This window comes from Ranitomeya imitator, chromosome 1 (assembly GCF_032444005.1).
Source record: "Ranitomeya imitator isolate aRanImi1 chromosome 1, aRanImi1.pri, whole genome shotgun sequence".
Classification (NCBI taxonomy): domain Eukaryota; kingdom Metazoa; phylum Chordata; class Amphibia; order Anura; family Dendrobatidae; genus Ranitomeya; species Ranitomeya imitator.
Window position 1 is genome coordinate 33,121,460 of NC_091282.1, and position 23,107 is coordinate 33,144,566.

Genomic DNA, 23,107 nt, shown 5'->3' on the forward strand with positions numbered 1-23,107 from the left:
TCTATGCTGGCTTTGTTTCATTAATCCACATGTGCAGATTAATAAAAATGTTGATTGGATCAATTACATATATTACAGTGAACAAAGGTTTGTCAATTTTATCTGTGATGCTTTCCAAGGTATAGTTGAGGAGTTGGGCCCTAACACTAGAATGACCCTCCAGAACCGACTAGCCCTTGATATGATCTTATCTGAGAAAGGAGGAGTCTGTGGGATGGTGGGAGAGGAATGTTGTACCTATATCCCTCAGAACTCTGGGGTAAATGGAAAGACCATGATAGCCCTTAAAAAGATAAATGGGTTAGCAGCAGAATTAAAAACTAATGCTGGAGTAGACACATTTTTCTTTTCCGGTTGGTTGGGTGGGCTGAAAGGATTCTTTCAACAAGCTTGTCTGGTACCGATTGCCCTTCTTGTAGTTGGATCGATAATCCTCTGTTGTGTTATTCCCCTGTATAAAAAGGTTATCACTGAGCAGGGCCGGCGTCAGCACCCGGCACAGCGGGCAAATGCCGGGGCCCTGGGGAGAGAGGGGGGCCCACTCATGCTGTCATAGATACAGCTGGGAGAGCAGAGCAGGAGAACATGCTCTCTCCGCCTACAAAGTCACTGCTGGCTGCCTTCTCTTAACCCCTATGTGCCAGCTCTGACACAAGCATCTTCTCACTCAGTCAGTGCAGCCAGGCAGGCACACATAGGGGTTAAGAGAAGGCAGCCAGCATGACATTGTTTGTGGGTGGAGAGAGCACGTTCTCTGCTCTGTCTCCGCCCCTGGCTGGCTGCCCTGCTGCTGAAGTTATGAGGCAGATTCAGGAGGAGCTCCTAGTCCTACCAGTGCATGAGTGAGTGGCACTGCTATATACTATGTGGGCTGCTATATGCTACGTGGGCTGCTATATACTACGTGGGCAGTGTTATATACTACATGGCTGTGTTTATATGCGATCATGAATCGGGGTATGTGTTAAAGGGGGGGCCCACTGAGACTCTTTCGCCCAGGGCCCTCAAAAACCTGGAGCCGGCCCCGTCACTGAGGCAACTCCGACTGTCACCTTCCTCAACCAAGAAGTAGACCCACCAGAGTATGATGGCACTGATCCAGGGGAGATCCCTAAGTACGTCCCCCTCAAGAAGATAGACAATACCCTTTACTCTCAGATGATGCTAAGAGATTTAGTTTAGGGACAGCAGGAGAACTCCATGTGAAGCTAGTGAAGGGTTCAGCTGCCTGGATACCTCTCACAAGGGGAGAGCTTCTGAGGTGTCTGGATGAAGAAATCCACCTCCCCTTTCCCCATCACATGGACAGTCTCGAAGGATCTTTCTTTTTAGGGAAAAACTTAGTGTTTAGGGGGGATTGTCAAGGTGAAAATATACATCTTTATACACTTTTGTACTTTTATATATTCTTATGCTGTGAAACAATAAGTTTTTCCCTTTATACTTGCCAATGCATATGTAATTGTATTTAAGATGGCTGCCAGTATTCACCTTTGCCCCACTTTCACTCGGCTGAAGAAGTAAGTTACACATTCCAGAAGGACAAGTATCATTTCTCTGGAAATGATACTTAAAGCGATGTGGACAAGATGTGGACAAAGGAAGATTCATCAGATGACGTCAGAGCCAATCAGAAGGACTGAATACTAGATACATTGCTTAACCCCTGCCTATCCCCGCCCTCTGCACACCTTCCCCCAATAGATCATGTAGTGTTGTGTATTAGGAAATAAAGTTCAGTTGCTGTGACGTTCCCACTATGTGTGGAAGTACGAGCATGCAATGAGTTTGAACTAGCATTTTGTCTGACTCATTCTTATCCGGTACCAGTGCTTTAATCTGATTTGGAATGACTGGTGGATGAAGGGTATTGTCGTGACGACCCCGACAGTAGCAGTTGTGTCGGTGTGCCCGTTTTTGGTCGCCACCGCAGTTGTTGCTCTTGCTGGACGTAGCAGTTGTGTTGGTGTGCCCGTTTTTGGTTGCCGACACACTTTTCGCTCTTGCTGTGCGTAGCAGCGGTGTCAGTGTGCCCGTTTTGGGTTGCCGCCACACTTTTCGCTCTTGCTGTGTGTAGCAGCGGTGTCGGTGTGTCCGTTTTTGGTCACCGCCACACTTGTTGCTCTTGCTAGGCGTAGCAGCGGTGTCAGTGTGCCCGTTTTTGGTCGCCACCCCTCCCCCAGAACCTAAAACAGGAGCAATAAAAAGCTGTACATACTACAAAATACTATCAATAACAATGTTAAAAAAAACAACTGAAGAAGCAAATGCTGCATACTCCAAGCCTTGGTCAAATGGTGCAAAAACGGCGCAGTAATCCGGCAACATGCGTGCTCTGCGGGAGACATTGGTCTACAAGAAAATGGCGGCCGACGTCCAGAGCCGGGGACAAGGCGGTGATGAATGACCTCCTCCTCCGGCGCCGCCGGCTCTCTGCACTCAGGAGCAGGGAGGAGCAGCCCAGCAGCAGCGGCCGGGGCGGGTCACCTCTCCTGCACCCTCCGTAAACCGGAAGTCTACGGCCGGAGCCTGCAGCAGCGCCCGGTGCTTTCCGGTGACCCATGAGCTCGTGCCGGGTCCTCCTGTGCGCCGGCTGCTCTGGGCGCCTCACCCGCCGGGCGCCCGCTGCTTTCCACCAGAGGCGGGTGTGCACGCGGCCCAGTGACCCGGGCGGAGGCTTCAGACCGGAGAGAGTGGCCGTGGTGACCAAGACCAGCCGCTATGAGTTCGAGCAGCAGCGGTACCGGTCCTCCGGGCTGTCCGAGGACGAGCTGCGGGAGCTGGTGAGTGGGGAGCCTCCGGGGGCGCTGTGGGACGACCACCAGGACTGAGATATGGACGATCAGCAGAGCTGAGAAATGGGCGACCGCCGGGGCCTAGAACGGGGTGACCACTGAGACTGGGGGACCGCTGGGGCCAAGATATGGACGACCACTAGAGCTGAGAAATGGGCGACCGCCGGGGCCTAGAACGCCGAGACTGGGGGACCAAGATATCGACTACCACTAGAGCTGAGAAATGCGCGACCACTGGGACCTAGAACGGGGTGACCGCTGAGACTGGGGGACCGAGATATGGACTACCACTAGAGCTGAGAAATGGGCGACCGCCGGGGCCTAGAACGGGGTGACCACTGAGACTGGGGGACCGCTGGGGCCAAGATATGGACGACCACTAGAGCTGAGAAATGGGCGACCGCCGGGGCCTAGAACGGGGTGACCACTGAGACTGGGGGACCGCTGGGGCCAAGATATGGACGACCACTAGAGCTGAGAAATGGGCGACCGCCGGGGCCTAGAACGGGGTGACCACTGAGACTGGGGGACCGCTGGGGCCAAGATATGGACGACCACTAGAGCTGAGAAATGGGCGACCGGCGGGGCCTAGAACGGGCGACCGCTGAGACTGGGGGACCGCTGGGGCCAAGATATGGACGACCACTAGAGCTGAGAAATGGGCGACCGCCGCGGGGCCTAGAACGCCGAGACTGGGGGACCGAGATATCGACTACCACTAGAGCTGAGAAATGCGCGACCACTGGGACCTAGAACGGGGTGACCGCTGAGACTGGGGGACCGAGATATGGACTACCACTAGAGCTGAGAAATGGGCGACCGCCGGGGCCTAGAACGGGGTGAACTCTGAGACTGGGGGACCACTGGGGCCAAGATATGGACAACCACTAGAGCTGAGAAATGGGCGACCGCCGGGGCCTAGAACAGGGTGACAACTGAGACTGGGGGACCGCTGGGGCCAAGATATGGACAACCACTAGAGCTGAGAAATGCGCGACCACTGGGACCTAGAACGGGGTGACCGCTGAGACTGGGGGACCGAGATATGGACTACCACTAGAGCTGAGAAATGGGCGACCGCCGGGGCCTAGAACGGGGTGACCGCTGAGACTGGGGGACCGCTGGGGCCAAGATATGGACGACCACTAGAGCTGAGAAATGGGCGACCGCCGGGGCCTAGAACGGGGTGACCGCTGAGACTGGGGGACTGAGATATGGACGACCACTAGAGCTGAGAAATGGGCGACCGCTGAGACTGGGGGACCGAGATATGGACTACCACTAGAGCTGAGAAATGGGCGACCGCCGGGGCCTAGAACGGGGTGAATTCTGAGACTGGGGGACGGCTGGGGCCGAGATATGGACAACCACTAGAGCTTAGAAATGGGCGACCGCCGGGACCTAGAACGGGGCGACCACTGAGACTTGGGGAACCGCTGGGGCCGAGATATGGACTACCACTAGAGCTGAGAAATGGACAACCACCAGAGCTGAGAAATGGGCGACCACCAGAGCTGAGAAATGGGCGACCACCAGAGCTGAGAAATGGGCAACTGCCTGGACCGAGATATGGATGACCACCAGAGCTGAGAAATGGGCGACCACCAGAGCTGAGAAATGGGCGACCACCAGAGCTGAGAAATGGGCAACTGCCTGGACCGAGATATGGATGACCACCAGAGCTGAGAGATGGACGACTGCCGGGGCCTAGATGTGGATGACCACCAGGACTGAGATATGGACGATCAGCAGAGCTGAGAAATGGGCGACCACTGAGACTGGGGAACCGCTGGGGCCAAGATATGGACGACCACCAGAGCTGAGAAATGGGCGACCGTAGAGACTGAGATATGGATGACCACCAGAGCTGAGAGATGGACGACTGCTGGGGCCGAGATGTGGACGACCACCAGGACTGAGAACGGGGTGACCGCCATGGCCGAGAATAGGGCGACCTCTGAGACTGGGGTGACTGCCGGGGCCGAGATATTGACGACCAACAGAGCTGAGAGATGGGCAACCGCCGAGATAGAGATATGGGCGACCACTGAGACTGGGGCAACCGCCGGGGCCAAGATATGGACGACCACCAGAGCTGAGAATTGGGCGACTGCTAGGGCCGAGCACAGGGCGACCGCTGAGAGAGGGATGACCGCTGGGGCCGAGAGAGGGACAACACCAGAGCTGAAAATAGAGCATCCGCCAGGGACGACCAAAAGAGCTGAGAAATGGGTGACTGCTAGTAGACACAACCTTTTTTTCTTTTTCCTTTATCGCCCCCATTATGGTGTCTGTACAACTTTTCCATTTTTGGGGCGGGAGGGATAAAATAACTAAAATTCTGCACTTAGATATGTAAAAAAATATATATACAGTATATATTTTTTCAACATCCGTGCTCCATACGCGATAGCCACTATAATATTTTATTAGTTCTACATTTACGTGTTCGGTAATTCTTTTTTTTTTTTTTTGGGGGGGGGGGGGGTGGGGGTGACTGGAATGGTAATGAAAAAAGTTAATGTTTTTTATTGTTATTTGTTTCCCTAAGACACCCCATCGTAAAAATACATTATCGTGCTATAATTAAGTTTCTGCGGGAAAAAGAGTTGATGGTGGGGGAGGGTTTGGGAATCATATGAAAGTTGTGTGTGGTGGGGGATGCTTAGTGTAGAAAGTCACCGCCATGGCGTGCACTCACCATCCACCCACCCGCAAGACCCATCTGCAATGTCTAATCCCTACCCTGCAAGTGCTGTGGCCCCTCCATCATGTCCCAGGCTCAGGGGCCACACACAGAATCATACACTTCTATGGGACTTTTCGGAATCATTGTAACTATTTGGGGGATTCTGCTCCTTTATCTTTGTTCAGTGTCCGGATTCCTGCTCTGTCCGGAGCGCTGCTCTGGAGATGTCAGGTTCTGTGCCAAGAGGGGGCAGAGAAAGCAAAGTGCCCAGAACAAGTTGTACTGGTTATATGCCCAAATAGGTGGATTCTGCCAGGGGTGGGCTCCTTACTGCAGACATTAGGAACCGCTCACACCCCTCCAGGGGTCAGGGGAATATAACTGCAGTTTCCATGGACTTGGATAGAAGTCGGCTCCTGTTCTCGGTGACGCCGGCTCCTGAGATCTGACCAGCCCCGTATGACACCATTCACTTCCCTGCACACAGACGTGCGGGGCTGCACTGCTCACCCCCAAATCTGTGCACTCTTAAAGTGAACTTGTCATCAGGTCTCTAACTGGGAGAGGGGGAGGGGACGCCAAGGAAGCCCAGCAAGACGAGAGCAGCTGCTCGCCCAGGAGTGTGCAAGGTGCAGGAGGCTGCCGAATAATGCATCATTCCCTGTGCTGCCCTGTCCTCTGACACTTTGTGCTGTATTATCCTCTGCTGTACTATCCTCCGCTCCTCCTGTACACCCAGTGCTGTACTATCCTCCGCTCCTCCTGTACACCCAGTGCTGTACTATCCTCCGCTCCTCCTGTACACCCAGTGCTGTACTATCCTCCGCTCCTCCGGTACACCCGATGCTGTACTATCCTCCGCTCCTCTGGTACACCCGGTGCTGTACTCCGCTCCTCTGGTACACCCGGTGCTGTACTATCCTCCGCTCCTCCTGTACACCCGGTGCTGTACTATCCTCCGCTCCTCTGGTACACCCAGTGCTGTACTATCCTCCGCTCCTCCTGTACACCTAGTGCTGTACTATCCTCCGCTCCTCTGGTACACCCAGTGCTGTACTATCCTCCGCTCCTCCTGTACACCCGGTGCTGTACTATCCTCCGCTCCTCCTGTACACCTGGTGCTGTACTATCCTCTGCTCCTCCTGTACACCTGGTGCTGTACTATCCTCCGCTCCTCCTGTACACCCAGTGCTGTACTATCCTCTCCTCCTGTAATCCCGGTGCTGTACTATCCTCCGCTTCTCCTGTACCCCCGGTGCTGTACTATCCTCCGCTCCTCTGGTACACCCGGTGCTGTACTATCCTCCGCTCCTCCTGTACCCGCGGTGCTGTACTATCCTCCGCTCCTCCGGTGCACCCTGCTCCCCACACCTCCGGCATGCACTGCTCTCTGCTCCTCCAGAATTCTCTTGACTGTACTCCTGGGTTGTGCGGGTCGACACCAGTTCCTGCAGACGGTTTAATCTCCCCCTGAGTGTCACACCGGGCGCCCAGACATAATACTCTTCAGGATTATGTTGTGTTCATCCATGTTTAACCCCGTCATTCGTGGCTCATCCCCGGTGGCTTAATAAATCTTCACTCATTGAAAGGGCCGGTGCTAAATGACATCTCTAACGTTTGCTCCTTTCTCAGTGTGCAGCGCTATGATTCCAGCTCCGGCTGATGCTCCCGTGTGATCCTTATACTCAGTGTCGCCTCTTTCCTTCTCCAGCTCGCCCTGAAAGGCTCCAGCTACAACGGCCTGTTACAGCGACACAACATTCACTCGGAGAACGTGGAGCACGTGGTGCAGAGTCTCAGGTCGGTGTCTCCTGCCCCCGAATATGCGCTGCCCTCATTACTGACTCATGCATGGAGAGGACGTCCAGAGCATCTAAGAAAGTGCGGCTCCCGCTCAGACGATCTCGGCTCTGCAGTGATTTATGCGATCGCTTGTTTTCTTGCAGGAATGAAGGCATCGACGTGCGGGTGGTGAGGAGGAGAGACTACGACGAGGAGACGGTGCGATGGGCCGACGCCGTCATCTCCGCAGGAGGTACAGATTTATACTGCACTGATAGAGCGACTTTTACAGCATCGTCGCTCGGTCTTAAAGGGGCACAATCTGGGCATAGGGCGTGTTCTGGACCCCCTGGGTGTAATATCTACCAAAAGCGTCAGTATATGGCCGTGTAGCCCTCCTTGGTTTGGGGTTCACATCCCTTGTTATTGCTCAGCTTTATCCTCAAGGAGGAGAGCTAATTCGCATGCCCTTTTCCCAGGGAGCATTGTCCCTGTAGGAGACGCACGTCCCAGGCCTCTCACCCCCTGTCAGATCCGTGTCACAGGATCGGCCTCGTCCCCTGACCTTGGTGTGATCTGCCAAAAAACACAAAGCGGCACAAAATGCAACCGAGCACTTGACAGCAGCATTTCACAACACGACATATTTAGGGAGTGAGCCAAGTGATTGTACGTGAGATGTCACCTGGCCTGACCCCCTAGAAATGGGGTCACGGCTGCACCTGCCCGATTGGCGCCCTCCGCTCCCCTACACGCGCAAAAATGCAAAACAGAAGCTTGATTATTCGAGAGCAGATCATGTGGCCACATGAGGACCTGGTGATGGACTACAAAATGCATCCAAAAGGCAATAATGGCTGACGTGGTGCACGTCGCGAGGGTGTCCGCTGGAGGTGCGCGGCGCGAGGGCGTCCACTGGAGGTGCGCGTCGCAAGGGCGTCCGCTGGAGGTGCGCGTCGCGAGGGGCGTCCGCTGGAGGTGCGCGTCGCGAAGGGCGTCCGCTGGAGGTGCGCGTCGCGAAGGGCGTCCGCTGGAGGTGCGCGTCGCGAAGGGCGTCCGCTGGAGGTGCGCGTCGCGAAGGGCGTCCGCTGGAGGTGCGCGTCGCGAAGGGCGTCCGCTGGAGGTGCGCGTCGCGAAGGGCGTCCGCTGGAGGTGCGCGTCGCGAAGGGCGTCCGCTGGAGGTGCGCGTCGCGAAGGGCGTCCGCTGGAGGTGCGCGTCGCGAAGGGCGTCCGCTGGAGGTGCGCGTCGCGAAGGGCGTCCGCTGGAGGTGCGCGTCGCGAAGGGCGTCCGCTGGAGGTGCGCGTCGCGAAGGGCGTCCGCTGGAGGTGCGCGGCGCGAGGGCGTCCGCTGGAGGTGCGCGGCGCGAGGGCAGCGATGCACTCCTGACGAAAGGATGAGACGTCCACTTTTATGTGATCGCCTAGCAGGAACTGTTCAGTTTCCCTACAGCACCCCCATAGGAGAAATGAGGCATTACACAGTGTTAATTCTTATCAATGCCTGTGGGGTCCTCCAGAGTTTTGAGATAATGATCCCTCCTCTATTTGCTAATGGAGTATATAAAAATGTTTTCTGTACTGGACCACCCCTTTAAACAAGTGGTGCATGCGTGCATTTCTGCACCACAATTTATTGTATTTTTTTTCTTTTTTTCGTTAGGGGACGGGACGATGCTCCTCGCTGCTAGTAAAGTGCTGGACAAGTCCAAGCCAGTGATCGGAGTGAACACCGATCCGGAGAGGTAACGAGACGTGACTGTCAGGTGAATGCTGAGCAAGCAGAAACCTATAAAACGCTCAGTAATAGGCAGTGATGGCTCAGAATGGGGAGACCTCCGTAGATCTGAAGATTGGGCTGTGCCTGTAGCCGTTGTTCACATTACCCGATCAGTAATCTACCTCTTATGTGTTTTATCTCCCCCAGATCTGAAGGACACCTCTGCCTACCGGTGCGGTACACTCGCTCCTTCCCCGAAGCTCTGCATAAGCTTTATCGCGGTGAGTTCAGGTAATATTCTTGACAAATTGACAGAGGTTTCTCTCATTTACGACGTGCTGCAAAGTCTGAGCCAATTAACCCCTTCCTGACATCCGCCGTACATACATTGCACAGGTATATGGAGCCGGCTGAAGTGCTGTGTTACACAGCCGGCACCTGCCGGTAACAGCAGCGACCGGAGCCAAGCTCCAATCGCTGCTTTAGGGCATTGCCCAGACCTGGTCAGTTCGTATGAAGGTGACCTCAGGATATTTCTTTTACTTTTTTTAGGTGGCAGTGGCGTCAGCGGATCAGACTGTTCCTGGAAGGCACCGGAATAAACCTCACACCCGTAGACCTACACGAGCAGCAACTGAGCCTGGAACAGCACAGCAAGGCCCATAGTGCCGGAGGTCATCCAGAGCAAAGTAAGGTGAAGAATCGGCTGTACTTGACACTGCACAAGGCTGGGAACACAAAAAATGTCAGTGGATATGTTGTAATTCACGCAGAAGGGACTTCAGTGATAAAAGTAGGGCTAGGGATGACTTACAGTATTAGTCGTCCACCAATAAAGGTGAAGGAAAAAACTGCAGCGCTCACCGATGTTGCTAATTCCAGCAGGAGCAGTGGAGACGCGTACAAAGGTCGTGGTCGTTTCGCGACATCTGATGCTTCCTCTGGCGTTCTGAAGGCCAGAGGAAGCATCAGGCAGTGCGAAACGGCCCTAGCTTTGTCTGCACCGCTGCATATACCGTAAAAAAATAATTTTGGTTTAGTGTTTCTTCCCATTAACCAGCTCGAATTGTGGTTGTTTATTGGCCAGCAAGGCTGCATGGGGCCAGAAGGATCGTTATGTTCTGTCTCCCAGGGCTATGTGCCAACTACGACCATTGCTTTTTGTTTTCCCATGTAGCCTTTCGATAGTGCCTGCACCGAAATTACTCTGATTACGGCTTTTTTTTTTTTTTTTTCGTTTTCTGTACACATTTTCTTGCGTGTTTTTAGAGCACAAACACTGGGATTCTGCACTAAAAACATAGCTGCATTTTTTTTTTCCGGCTCCTCATATAAACTTATAGTAAAAAGTGCACCAGAAACGCACCGATCGCCAGCGTCTTAGAACGCAGCGGGGCAGACGTTTTCATCTAATCACATCCACTTTGCTTAAACCGTTAAATGCGTCAGATTTTCTGCACAAAAACAGCAGCGTTAACCGTGCGTGTGAACACGGAGTACCAGTGTCGCGTGCAGCAGCCTGCACTCTGTGACTGCACAATGTCTGTCGTGGGTTTATTCACCTTCTGGTTTTTGTTCCCCAGCATCTGCGACTGTTTCGGGGCCCCACCTGCTGCCCGTAAGAGCATTGAATGAAGTGTTTATCGGGGAGTCTCTGTCCTCCAGGTACCATCGCCGGCCTTTGCTCGATGTTTGGGGCTTGTGCACAGGGCTGTTGGGGTGCATCGTCTGAGCATGTCCTGTTCTCTGCTGTTATTCTGGGCTGTGACATTGTGGCAGCCCGCACTCCGCTGTTCTCTGCAAGGCTTCCGATGCTTTCATTCATGGTCTCCCCCCATCTGAAAGGGAAAGATCTTATTCTTCACTGAAACCCCTGTTGCTTTATTCTTTGCTCTGCACTTTACATCTACAGCAACGATTCACCTCAGTGTTTATTGAGAAACTCCGGACAAATTTTCATAATTAGCAAGATGGAGCCGCTGTGGTCACGTTACATTACAGGACTGCGGAAGATAAACTCTGGTTCCTCCATACATAGCGAAAAATACCAAAATAGTGCCCCATTCATTGCTCTGCAGCCATTGGCTGAAGCTGCTCCTCACGAACTTCCCGATCTGCAGCCATTGGCTCAGGCCGCTCCTCATTGACTTCCTACTCTGCAGCCATTGGCCGAAGCTGCTCCTCATTGACTTCCTGCTCTGCAGCCATTGGCTGAAGCTGCTCCTCACTAACTTCCTGCTCTTCAGCCATTGGCTGAGGCCGCTCCTCATTGACTTCCAACTCTGCAGCCATTGGCCGAAGCTGCTCCTCATTGACTTCCTGCTCTGCAGCCATTGGCTGAGGCCGCTCCTCATTGACTTCCAACTCTGCAGCCATTGGCCGAAGCTGCTCCTCATTGACTTCCTGCTCTGCAGCCATTGGCTGAAGCTGCTCCTCACTAACTTCCTGATCTGCACCATTTGATGAAGCTGCTCCTCATTGACTTCCTGCTCTGCAGCCATTGGCTGATGCTGCTTCTTACTAACTTCCTGCTCTACAGCCATTGGCTGAGGATGTATCACACAGACTTCTCACAGAAAGCAAAGAGCTCAAAGTATGACTGGTGTCACGTGCAAAGTTTTTGCAGTGGCGAGCAGAGCAGGAAAGCTTGTGTGATGCTGCCTCAGCCAATCGCTGCAGAGCACGAAGTCTTGTGTGATGCTGCCTCAGCCAATCGCTGCAGAGCAGGAAGTCTTGTGTGATGCTGCCTCAGCCAATCGCTGCAGAGCAGGAAGTGATGTCACTTGGAGGCGTGGTTTGACACATCCAGGAACATGCAGCAGTCATCACTTCCTGTTTTGTAAGTTACAGAGCAGCTTTGTAAATCGCTTTTCAGGGACCAGGAGTAAAATAATTAATGATCCCGATGTGTCACATGACCCTCATAGATGAATTTTAGTGATACTGGAAATTTGCCTGAAGTTTCCCTTTAAATACCCTCATTATTCGGTTGTTGCACAGACTTTCTGACTTCGGCTTCTCTGCCCTGCTGTATTGTAATTTACTCTCCATGTGACCCCTCAGCTGTGAGGTTAGTCCCCCTGATACACACTTATGTTCTGTCTCATTTAGGGCGAACTATAAATTCTGCAAACCTCGTTTTACCTTCTCGCTTCATAGGGCGTCCTACTACGAGATCTCAGTGGACGACGGGCCCTGGGAGAAGCAGAAGAGCTCAGGACTGAACGTTTGCACTGGGACAGGATCGAAAGCCTGGTAACGTCTGGGAATAGTTGGCTGCCAGCGATCGCTGTAGACCAAGGAGGGGACCGCTGCCACCCTCTGACTCTGTGTATAGGCGGCCTCCAGTGTCGGAGGAGAGCAGCAGGCGGTCGTTGGTTCCCCTTTAACAAAATGTTCATAACCTTCATTTCTCAAAAACCTAGAGGAGGAGGAGGAGGGAGATGCAGCTGCAGTGACAATGAAGCGCTATGTGCAGGGGGGGGGCAGACAACTGGGTGAAAATGGATGAAAATGTCCCATAGTGTTACCCAGCTTTTCCATAGCACTACATTTGGCGCTCTATATACACCTTGTATACAAGATATATAGGAGTCAGAGCTGTATATTCTTGGTTTTATAGGTCTTACAACATAAACAAGATGGCGCCACAGACGGTGGAAGAAATACTGCACGTTGGTGAGTGTCGTCCCTGTAGACTCAGCTTCTTTATAATGTCATGCACAGACTTACGCCTTAGATTCCCCACATTCCCCCACTTTTACCCTAATGACGGCTTTACACCCCCTTGGCTTTCTCTCTGGCAGCCTCAGCCGGTCGTCACCTGGACTGGTCTCTTGAAGTCTGAGTAGAGCTCACTGGGGGCTGTGTCCTTTCCCGGAGGGGGGTCGAGCCCTTTCCCGGAGATAAGGCTTTGTATGCAGGTCTCTTGGGGACTTCCTGTACCCATCACTTTTTCCCATTTTGAGTGGCTCACTTGACGGCTCTACTGTGTAGACTCAGACAGGTTGAACAGAGTTATCATTAGAGGGTGAAATGGTAAGTGATGGCTGTATTGCACTGCTGGAGGTTTAGATTTTGAAGGATAGTAGCACTATATTTTTTACAATACTCTGTATACAGCCCTCCCCCAGACTTCATCTCTTCCTCACCCTTTGTGTGGCTTATCAGCTTTGCTGTATAGACTGTGTCAGGATGTGCAGAGTCATCAGAATATTACAGAATACTGACGGAATTAAATACACGACATTTGCTTTAATCAAACTTTTTTTTTAAATTTTTTTATAGTGAAATATTATAATATTGTGAACCGGACTCTGGACAGCGACCTGATACAGCAAGGTGAGTTTTCTATACAGTCACTTGAGAAAGTATTCATCCCATTGGATTTTTACCTATTTTGTTACATTACAACCCGTGTGCCTAATTTAGGAATCCAATTTGTGTGTGATGCATCAGCACTAAATAGACTAAGTTAGTGAAGTGTGAAAAATGTAGGTGTAAATTAAATTTACTGGATCAAAAAACTAAAAATTGGCATGTACATAAGTATTCACCGCTTTTGCGATGAAGCCCCTAACAATTTCTGGTGCAAGCAATTCCCTTCAGAAGTCCCATGCTTCGTGACAGGACGTCCCCCTGTGTGTAATCTGTCACATGTCTGTCGGTATATACAACATGAAGAACAAGAAGATCTGCAAACACCACAATGAAGACCAAGGAGATCTCCAAACACCACCACGAAGACCAAGGAGATCTCCAAACACCACCACGAAGACCAAGGAGATCTCCAAACACCACCACGAAGACCAAGGAGATCTCCAGACACCACCACGAAGACCAAGGAGATCTCCAAACACCACCACGAAGACCAAGGAGATCTCCAGACAACACCACGAAGACCAAGGAGATCTCCAAACACCACCACGAAGACCAAGGAGATCTCCAAACACCACCACGAAGACCAAGGAGATCTCCAAACACCACCACGAAGACCAAGGAGATCTCCAAACACCACCACGAAGACCAAGGAGATCTCCAAACACCACCACGAAGACCAAGGAGATCTCCAAACACCACCACGAAGACCAAGGAGATCTCAAATGAAGGACAAAGTGATTGAGAAGTATAAGTCATGGTTGGGTTATTTAACCCCTCAACGATTGCCGATACGCCATTTAATGGCGGCAGTTAAGGGTCCTTATGCCTCAGCACCCCTTTTTGACAGCGCTGAGAAATAAGTGTATAGCGTCCCCCACAGTCGAAATTTATCCGGGGTCTCGGCTACAGGGGGTAGCTGAGACCCCAGAGAACATGATTCGGGTTGGTTTCTACCGACCCCAGTGTTGTGATAGCCGTTAATAACGGTGACCGCAAAAAAAAAAGTGTGATTTTTTTTCCCATTTAATTTCTCTCATCAGAGGAGAGAGAGAAATGGGGTCCCCTGATTCTCCCCTCCCCAGTACCTATGGTGTCCCTGGATCCCCCCGTGATATCCCCGGCCTGCGGTGTCTTCTGGAAAGAAAATGGCTTGCGCATGTGCAGTGCGCCTGCCGAGAAAAACCCATCTGTCTCAGTGATTTGACACTGGGGCGGAGCTTCACCTTCCAAAAAGACAATGGCCCAAAGCGTACTGCTACAGCAACACTGGAGTGGTGTAAGGGGGAACGTGTGAATGTTCTGGAGTGGACTAGTCACAGCCCAGACATTAATCCAATGGAGAATCTGTGGTCAGACGTGAAGATCGCTGTTCACCAGAGGAAACCATGTAAAGTGAAGGGGCCGGAGCAGCGTTCGATGAGGAGTTGATAGAATGTTTTTCAGAGCTAGCGCCACACGTGTTCATGGGTGATGTCTGGTATTACAGCTCTGCTCCATTGCTCAGGGTGTGGCATTTGTTTGTGGAAGAAAGCCGCCATAATTCAGTGCTGATGTCCTTACCATGGTACATGGCAGGAGGCACTGACCAGTGTGTGTACGCTCCCTGTATGCACGCTCAGTCACTAGCTCCGCCCACTGGACTCCTGAGCCTAGAGAAAATCACAGCTTCCCTTTAAAATGTGTGTTTTCCGTTTCTCCTCCTGTAGTATCCCATTGTAAGTGAATGGTTTTCCTTTTTCCCCCGCAGTGACCAACGAATACAACGACTCTTTAATATTCAGCCCCGAGGAGCAAAGAATGTTTTTCAGTGTCCGGGAACCCATCGCAAATAGAGTATTTTCCAGCAGTCGTCAGCGCGGCTTTACCTCCAAGTAAGCGTTATCTATCTATCTATCTATCTGTCTGTCTGTCTGTCTGTCTGTCTGTCTGTCTGTCTGTCTGTCTATCTATCTATCTATCTATCTATCTATCTATCTATCATGATAAGACAGGATCTTATCATGTATCTCTGTATACAGGGAGCTCCCCCTAGTGGTGGCTGCAGACAGGATCTTATCATGTGTCTCTGTATACAAGGAGCTCCCCCTAGTGGTGGCTGCAGACAGGATCTTATCATGTATCTCTGTATACAGGGAGCTCCCCCTAGTGGTGACTGCAGACAGGATCTTATCATGTATCTCTGTATACAGGGAGCTCCCCCTAGTGGTGCCTGTAGACAGGATCTTATCATGTATCTCTGTATACAGGGAGCTCCCCCTAGTGGTGCCTGTAGACAGGATCTTATCATGTATCTCTGTATACAGGGAGCTCCCCCTAGTGGTGCCTGTAGACAGGATCTTATCATGTATCTCTGTATACAGGGAGCTCCCCCTAGTGGTGGCTGCAGACAGGATCTTATCATGTATCTCTGTATACAGGGAGCTCCCCCTAGTGGTGGCTGCAGACAGGATCTTATCATGTATCTCTGTATACAGGGAGCTCCCTCTAGTGGTGACTGCAGACAGGATCTTATCATGTATCTCTGCATACAGGGAGCTCCCCCTAGTGGTGGCTGCAGACAGGATCTTGTCATGTATCTCTGTATACAGGGAGCTCCCCCTAGTGGTGGCTGCAGACAGGATCTTATGTGTCTCTGTATACAGGGAGCTCCCCCTAGTGGTGACTGCAGACAGGATCTTATCATGTATCTCTGTATACAGGGAGCTCCCCCTAGTGGTGGCTGCAGACAGGATCTTGTCATGTATCTCTGTATACAGGGAGCTTCCCCTAGTGGTGGCTGCAGACAGGATCTTATCATGTATCTCTGTATACAGGGAGCTCCCCCTAGTGGTGGCTGCAGACAGAATCTTATCCTGTATCTCTGTATACAGGGAGCTCCCCCTAGTGGAGGCTGCAGACATGATCTTATCATGTATCTCTGTATACAGGGAGCTCCCCCTAGTGGTGACTGCAGACATGATCTTATCATGTATCTCTGTATACAGGGAGCTCCCCCTAGTGGTGTCTGCAGACAGGATCTTATCATGTATCTCTGTATACAGGGAGCTCCCCCTAGTGGTGACTGCAGACAGGATCTTATCATGTTTCTCTGTATACAGGGAGCTCCCTCTAGTAGTGACTGCAGACAGGATCTTATGTGTCTCTGTATACAGGGAGCTCCCCCTAGTGGTGACTGCAGACAGGATCTTATCATGTATCTCTGTATACAGGGAGCTCCCCCTAGTGGTGACTGCAGACAGGATCTTATCATGTATCTCTGTATACAGGGAGCTCCCCCTAGTGGTGGCTGCAGACAGGATCTTATCATGTATCTCTGTATACAGGGAGCTCCCCCTAGTGGTGACTGCAGACAGGATCTTATCATGTATCTCTGTATACAGGGAGCTCCCCCTAGTGGTGCCTGCAGACAAGATCTTATCATGTGTCTCTGTATACAGGGAGCTCCCCCTAGTGGTGTCTGCAGACAGGATCTTATCATTTATCTCTGTATACAGGGGGCTCCCCCTAGTGGTGGCTGCAGACAGGATCTTATCATGTATCTCTGTATACAGGTAGCTTCCCCTAGTGGTGGCTGCAGACAGGATCTTATCATGTATCTCTGTATACAGGGAGCTCCCCCTAGTGGTGGCTGCAGACAGGATCTTATCATGTATCTCTGTATACAGGGAGCTCCCTCTAGTGGTGACTGCAGACAGGATCTTATGTGTCTCTGTATACAAGGAGCTCCCCCTAGTGGTGTCTGCAGACAGGATCTTATCATGTATCTCTGTATACAGGGAGCTCCCCCTAGTGGTGACTGCAGACAGGATCTTATGTGTCTCTGTATACAAGGAGCTCCCCCTAGTGGTGGCTGCAGACAGGATCTTATCATGTATCTCTGTATACAAGGAGCTCCCCCTAGTGGTGTCTGCAGACAGGATCTTATCATGTATCTCTGTATACAGGGAGCTCCCCCTAGTGGTGACTGCAGACAGGATCTTATCATGTATCTCTGTATACAGGGAGCTCCCCCTAGTGGTGGCTGCAGACAGGATCTTATCATGTATCTCTGTATACAGGGAGCTTCCCCTAGTGGTGGCTGCAGACAGGATCTTATCATGTATCTCTGTATACAGGGAGCTCCCCCTAGTGGTGACTGCAGACAGGACCTTATCATGTATCTCTGTATACAGGGAGCTCCCCCTAGTGGTGACTGCAGACAGGATCTTATCATGTATCTCTGTATACAGGGAGCTCCCCCTAGTGGTGACTGCAGACAGGATCTTATCATGTTTCTCTGTATACAGGGAGCTCCCCCTAGTGGTGACTGCAGACAGGATCTTATCATGTATCTTTGTATACAGGGAGCTCCCCCTAGTGGTGGCTGCAGACAGGATCTTATCATGTATCTCTGTATACAGGGAGCTCCCCCTAGTGGTGACTGCAGACAGAATCTTATCATGTATCTTTGTATACAGGGAGCTCCCCCTAGTGGTGTCTGCAGACAGGATCTTATCATGTATCTCTGTATACAGGGGGCTCCCCCTAGTGGTGGCTGCAGACAGGATCTTATCATGTATCTCTGTATACAGGGGGCTCCCCCTAGTGGTGGCTGCAGACAGGATCTTATCATGTATCTCTGTATACAGGTAGCTTCCCCTAGTGGTGGCTGCAGACAGGATCTTATCATGTATCTCTGTATACAGGGAGCTCCCCCTAGTGGTGGCTGCAGACAGGATCTTATCATGTATCTCTGTATACAGGGAGCTCCCCCTAGTGGTGGCTGCAGACAGGATCTTATCATGTATCTCTGTATACAGGGAGCTCCCTCTAGTGGTGACTGCAGACAGGATCTTATGTGTCTCTGTATACAAGGAGCTCCCCCTAGTGGTGGCTGCAGACAGGATCTTATCATGTATCTCTGTATACAGGGAGCTCCCCCTAGTGGTGACTGCAGACAGGATCTTATCATGTATCTCTGTATACAGGGAGCTCCCCCTAGTGGTGCCTGTAGACAGGATCTTATCATGTATCTCTGTATACAGGGAGCTCCCCCTAGTGGTGCCTGTAGACAGGATCTTATCATGTATCTCTGTATACAGGGAGCTCCCCCTAGTGGTGGCTGCAGACAGGATCTTATCATGTATCTCTGTATACAGGGAGCTCCCCCTAGTGGTGGCTGCAGACAGGATCTTATCATGTATCTCTGTATACAGGGAGCTCCCTCTAGTGGTGACTGCAGACAGGATCTTATCATGTATCTCTGCATACAGGGAGCTCCCCCTAGTGGTGGCTGCAGACAGGATCTTGTCATGTATCTCTGTATACAGGGAGCTCCCCCTAGTGGTGGCTGCAGACAGGATCTTATGTGTCTCTGTATACAGGGAGCTCCCCCTAGTGGTGACTGCAGACAGGATCTTATCATGTATCTCTGTATACAGGGAGCTCCCCCTAGTGGTGGCTGCAGACAGGATCTTGTCATGTATCTCTGTATACAGGGAGCTTCCCCTAGTGGTGGCTGCAGACAGGATCTTATCATGTATCTCTGTATACAGGGAGCTCCCCCTAGTGGTGGCTGCAGACAGAATCTTATCCTGTATCTCTGTATACAGGGAGCTCCCCCTAGTGGAGGCTGCAGACATGATCTTATCATGTATCTCTGTATACAGGGAGCTCCCCCTAGTGGTGACTGCAGACATGATCTTATCATGTATCTCTGTATACAGGGAGCTCCCCCTAGTGGTGTCTGCAGACAGGATCTTATCATGTATCTCTGTATACAGGGAGCTCCCCCTAGTGGTGGCTGCAGACAGGATCTTATCATGTTTCTCTGTATACAGGGAGCTCCCTCTAGTAGTGACTGCAGACAGGATCTTATGTGTCTCTGTATACAGGGAGCTCCCCCTAGTGGTGACTGCAGACAGGATCTTATCATGTATCTCTGTATACAGGGAGCTCCCCCTAGTGGTGACTGCAGACAGGATCTTATCATGTATCTCTGTATACAGGGAGCTCCCCCTAGTGGTGGCTGCAGACAGGATCTTATCATGTATCTCTGTATACAGGGAGCTCCCCCTAGTGGTGACTGCAGACAGGATCTTATCATGTATCTCTGTATACAGGGAGCTCCCCCTAGTGGTGCCTGCAGACAAGATCTTATCATGTGTCTCTGTATACAGGGAGCTCCCCCTAGTGGTGTCTGCAGACAGGATCTTATCATTTATCTCTGTATACAGGGGGCTCCCCCTAGTGGTGGCTGCAGACAGGATCTTATCATGTATCTCTGTATACAGGTAGCTTCCCCTAGTGGTGGCTGCAGACAGGATCTTATCATGTATCTCTGTATACAGGGAGCTCCCCCTAGTGGTGGCTGCAGACAGGATCTTATCATGTATCTCTGTATACAGGGAGCTCCCCCTAGTGGTGGCTGCAGACAGGATCTTATCATGTATCTCTGTATACAGGGAGCTCCCCCTAGTGGTGGCTGCAGACAGGATCTTATCATGTATCTCTGTATACAGGGAGCTCCCCCTAGTGGTGGCTGCAGACAGGATCTTATCATGTATCTCTGTATACAGGGAGCTCCCCCTAGTGGTGCCTGCAGACAAGATCTTATCATGTGTCTCTGTAAACAGGGAGCTCCCCCTAGTGGTGTCTGCAGACAGGATCTTATCATGTATCTCTGTATACAGGGAGCTCCCCCTAGTGGTGGCTGCAGACAGGATCTTATCATGTATCTCTGTATACAGGGAGCTCCCTCTAGTGGTGACTGCAGACAGGATCTTATGTGTCTCTGTATACAAGGAGCTCCCCCTAGTGGTGTCTGCAGACAGGATCTTATCATGTATCTCTGTATACAGGGAGCTCCCCCTAGTGGTGACTGCAGACAGGATCTTATCATGTATCTCTGTATACAGGGAGCTCCCCCTAGTGGTGCCTGCAGACAAGATCTTATCATGTGTCTCTGTAAACAGGGAGCTCCCCCTAGTGGTGTCTGCAGACAGGATCTTATCATGTATCTCTGTATACAGGGAGCTCCCCCTAGTGGTGGCTGCAGACAGGATCTTATCATGTATCTCTGTATACAGGGGGCTCCCCCTAGTGGTGGCTGCAGACAGAATCTTATCATGTATCTCTGTATACAGGGAGCTCCCCCTAGTGGTGACTGCAGACAGGATCTTATCATGTATCTCTGTATACAGGGGGCTCCCCCTAGTGGTGGCTGCAGACAGGATCTTATCATGTATCTCTGTATACAGGGAGCTCCCCCTAGTGGTGACTGCAGACAGGATCTTATGTGTCTCTGTATACAGGGAGCTCCCCCTAGTGGTGTCTGCAGACACGATCTTATCATGTATCTCTGTATACAGGGGGCTCCCCCTAGTGGTGTCTGCAGACAGGATCTTATCATGTATCTCTGTATACAGGGAGCTCCCCCTAGTGGTGGCTGCAGACAGGATCTTATCATGTATCTCTATATACAGGGAGCTCCCCCTAGTGGTGGCTGCAGACAGGATCTTATCATGTATCTCTGTATACAGGGAGCTCCCCCTAGTGGTGACTGCAGACAGGATCTTATCATGTATCTCTGTATACAGGGGGCTCCCCCTAGTGGTGGCTGCAGACAGAATCTTATCATGTATCTCTATATACAGGGAGCTCCCCCTAGTGGTGACTGCAGACAGGATCTTATCATGTATCTCTGTATACAGGTAGCTCCCCCTAGTGGTGGCTGCAGACAGGATCTTATCATGTATCACTGTATACAGGGAGCTCCCCCTAGTGGTGACTGCAGGCTGGATCTTATCATGTATCTCTGTATACAGGGATCTCCCCCTAGTGGTGGCTGCAGACAGGATCTTATCATGTATCTCTGTATACAGGGAGCTCCCCCTAGTGGTGACTGCAGAAAGGATCTTATCATGTAGCTCCGTATACAGGGAGCTCCCCCTAGTGGTGTCTGCAGACATAATCTTATCATGTATCTCTGTGTACAGGTAGCTCCCCCTAGTGGTGGCTGCAGACAGGATCTTATCATGTATCTCTGTATACAGGGAGCTCCCCCTAGTGGTGGCTGCAGACAGGATCTTATCATGTATCTCTGTATACAGGGAGCTCCCTCTAGTGGTGACTGCAGACAGGATCTTATCATGTATCTCTGTATACAGGGAGCTCCCCCTAGTGGTGGCTGCAGACAGGATCTTATCATGTATCTCTGTATACAGGGAGCTCCCCCTAGTGGTGGCTGCAGACAGGATCTTATGTATCTCTGTATACAGGTAGCTTCCCCTAGTGGTGACTGCAGACAGGATCTTATCATGTATCTCTGTATACAGGGAGCTCCCCCTAGTGGTGACTGCAGACAGGATCTTATCATGTATCTCTGTATAAAGGGAGCTCCCCCTAGTGGTGACTGCAGACAGGATCTTATCATGTATCTCTGTATACAGGGAGCTCCCCCTAGTGATGACTGCAGTCAGGATCTTAACATGTATCTCTGTATACAGGGAGCTCCCCCTAGTGGTGACTGTAGACAGGATCTTATCATGTATCTCTGTATACAGGGAGCTCCCCCTAGTGGTGGCTGCAGACAGGATTTTATCATGTATCTCTGTATACAGGGAGCTCCCCCTAGTGGTGACTGCAGACAGAATAAGGGTAGAATTTTGGACACAAATGATCTATATAATTAGGACATTTTCAAAAAGCTCCTGGCACGGAGATCCTGTCCTTTGACCTTCACGGGTGTGTATATATGTGGGAATAAGGGGTAGTCTGACCCCCATAGACGGGAGCCCTTAAAACTGAGAATGTCACACTGACTTATGTCGTGTTTTGCGTTGCAGGGTGAGTGTGCGGTCCCGGTGTTGGGACGCTTGTATGGTGGTGGACGGCGGTACATCTTTTGAATTCAATGACGGTGCAGTTGTGACGATATCCACGGACGGCGCGGACGCTCTGTGCACCGTGCTTCTGGATGAGTGAACAGCAGGGAACCTCCACCTCCAGGAAAACTGCGGAACCTCTTGTCCTAATCCCCCCATATCCTCAGGACCCTCAGATAATGTGCAAGGTGGGATCAGTTCAACCACACAAGATGTGACGTCTGTTACAGAGACCTGCTGTCACCGCCATCAGCGACTGTTGTACATTTGTAAAGAAATGATGTATTAAGGCCACAGGATGCAATTTTTACAGCTTGTTCATTCTGCAGTAGGCGATTTTTAGCTTTACTTTCCTTTGATAAGTTTTTTTTTTTTCTAGCAAAATCCGTTGTGGAATTTACGGCTGAACCAAATGTTTATTTTGGCTGCTGACAAATTCCTGATAAATATATAACTCGAGTCGAAAATGAATGGTCGCTGTTTTCTTTCCACGGTCGTCTTCTCTTTTGTTGCATAGGACATAAATGAGTTTGGGGCCGGCGGACAGAAGAAAAGGATCGTTGCACTAAGTGTTAATAGATCTAGTAGTGCTCCCCCTCGCCAGGTCCACGTCACCACTACAGGCCAGAAGAAAAGGATCATTGCATTAATGTTAATAGATCTACTAATGTTCACCTTCACCAGGTCCATGTCACCGCCGGTGGACAGAAGAAAAGGATCATTGCATTAATGTTAATAGATCTACTAATGTTCACCTTCACCAGGTCCATGTCACCGCCGGTGGACAGAAGAAAAGGATCATTGCATTAATGTTAATAGATCTACTAATGTTCACCTTCACCAGGTCCATGTCACCCCCGGTGGACAGAAGAAAAGG

At 51.2% G+C, this 23,107-nt stretch overlaps 1 protein-coding gene across 2 annotated transcripts; it reads left to right on the forward strand.

The window, feature by feature from the left end:
* Window positions 1–2,429: 2,429 nt before the first annotated feature.
* Window positions 2,430–22,701, forward strand: NADK2 (NAD kinase 2, mitochondrial). Of its 2 annotated transcripts, none has more exons than XM_069745950.1 (12): window positions 2,430–2,783; window positions 7,199–7,287; window positions 7,434–7,522; window positions 8,930–9,011; window positions 9,194–9,277; window positions 9,539–9,675; window positions 10,570–10,651; window positions 12,098–12,241; window positions 12,609–12,664; window positions 13,274–13,327; window positions 15,114–15,237; window positions 22,192–22,701. In XM_069745950.1, the coding sequence occupies exons 1-12, from the start codon at window positions 2,562–2,564 to the stop codon at window positions 22,328–22,330; spliced, it is 1,302 nt and encodes a 433-aa protein (XP_069602051.1). In that variant the 5' UTR covers window positions 2,430–2,561; the 3' UTR covers window positions 22,331–22,701. The 2 variants fall into 2 exon arrangements, with proteins under 2 accessions (XP_069602051.1, XP_069602052.1); XM_069745951.1 differs by having other exon boundaries at window positions 12,146–12,241.
* The last annotated feature ends 406 nt before the right edge of the window (window positions 22,702–23,107 follow it).

What these genes read in the sequence shown, in the direction of transcription:
- NADK2 (XM_069745950.1), top strand. Translation starts at nt 2,562, where the DNA reads ATGAGCTCGTGCCGGGTCCTCCTGTGCGCCGGCTGCTCTGGGCGCCTC. An exon ending in AGGACGAGCTGCGGGAGCTG is followed by an intron (nt 2,784 to 7,198) that starts GTGAGTGGGGAG and finishes TTCCTTCTCCAG; the next exon opens with CTCGCCCTGAAAGGCTCCAG. An exon ending in CAGCGACCTGATACAGCAAG is followed by an intron (nt 13,328 to 15,113) that starts GTGAGTTTTCTA and finishes TTTCCCCCGCAG; the next exon opens with TGACCAACGAATACAACGAC.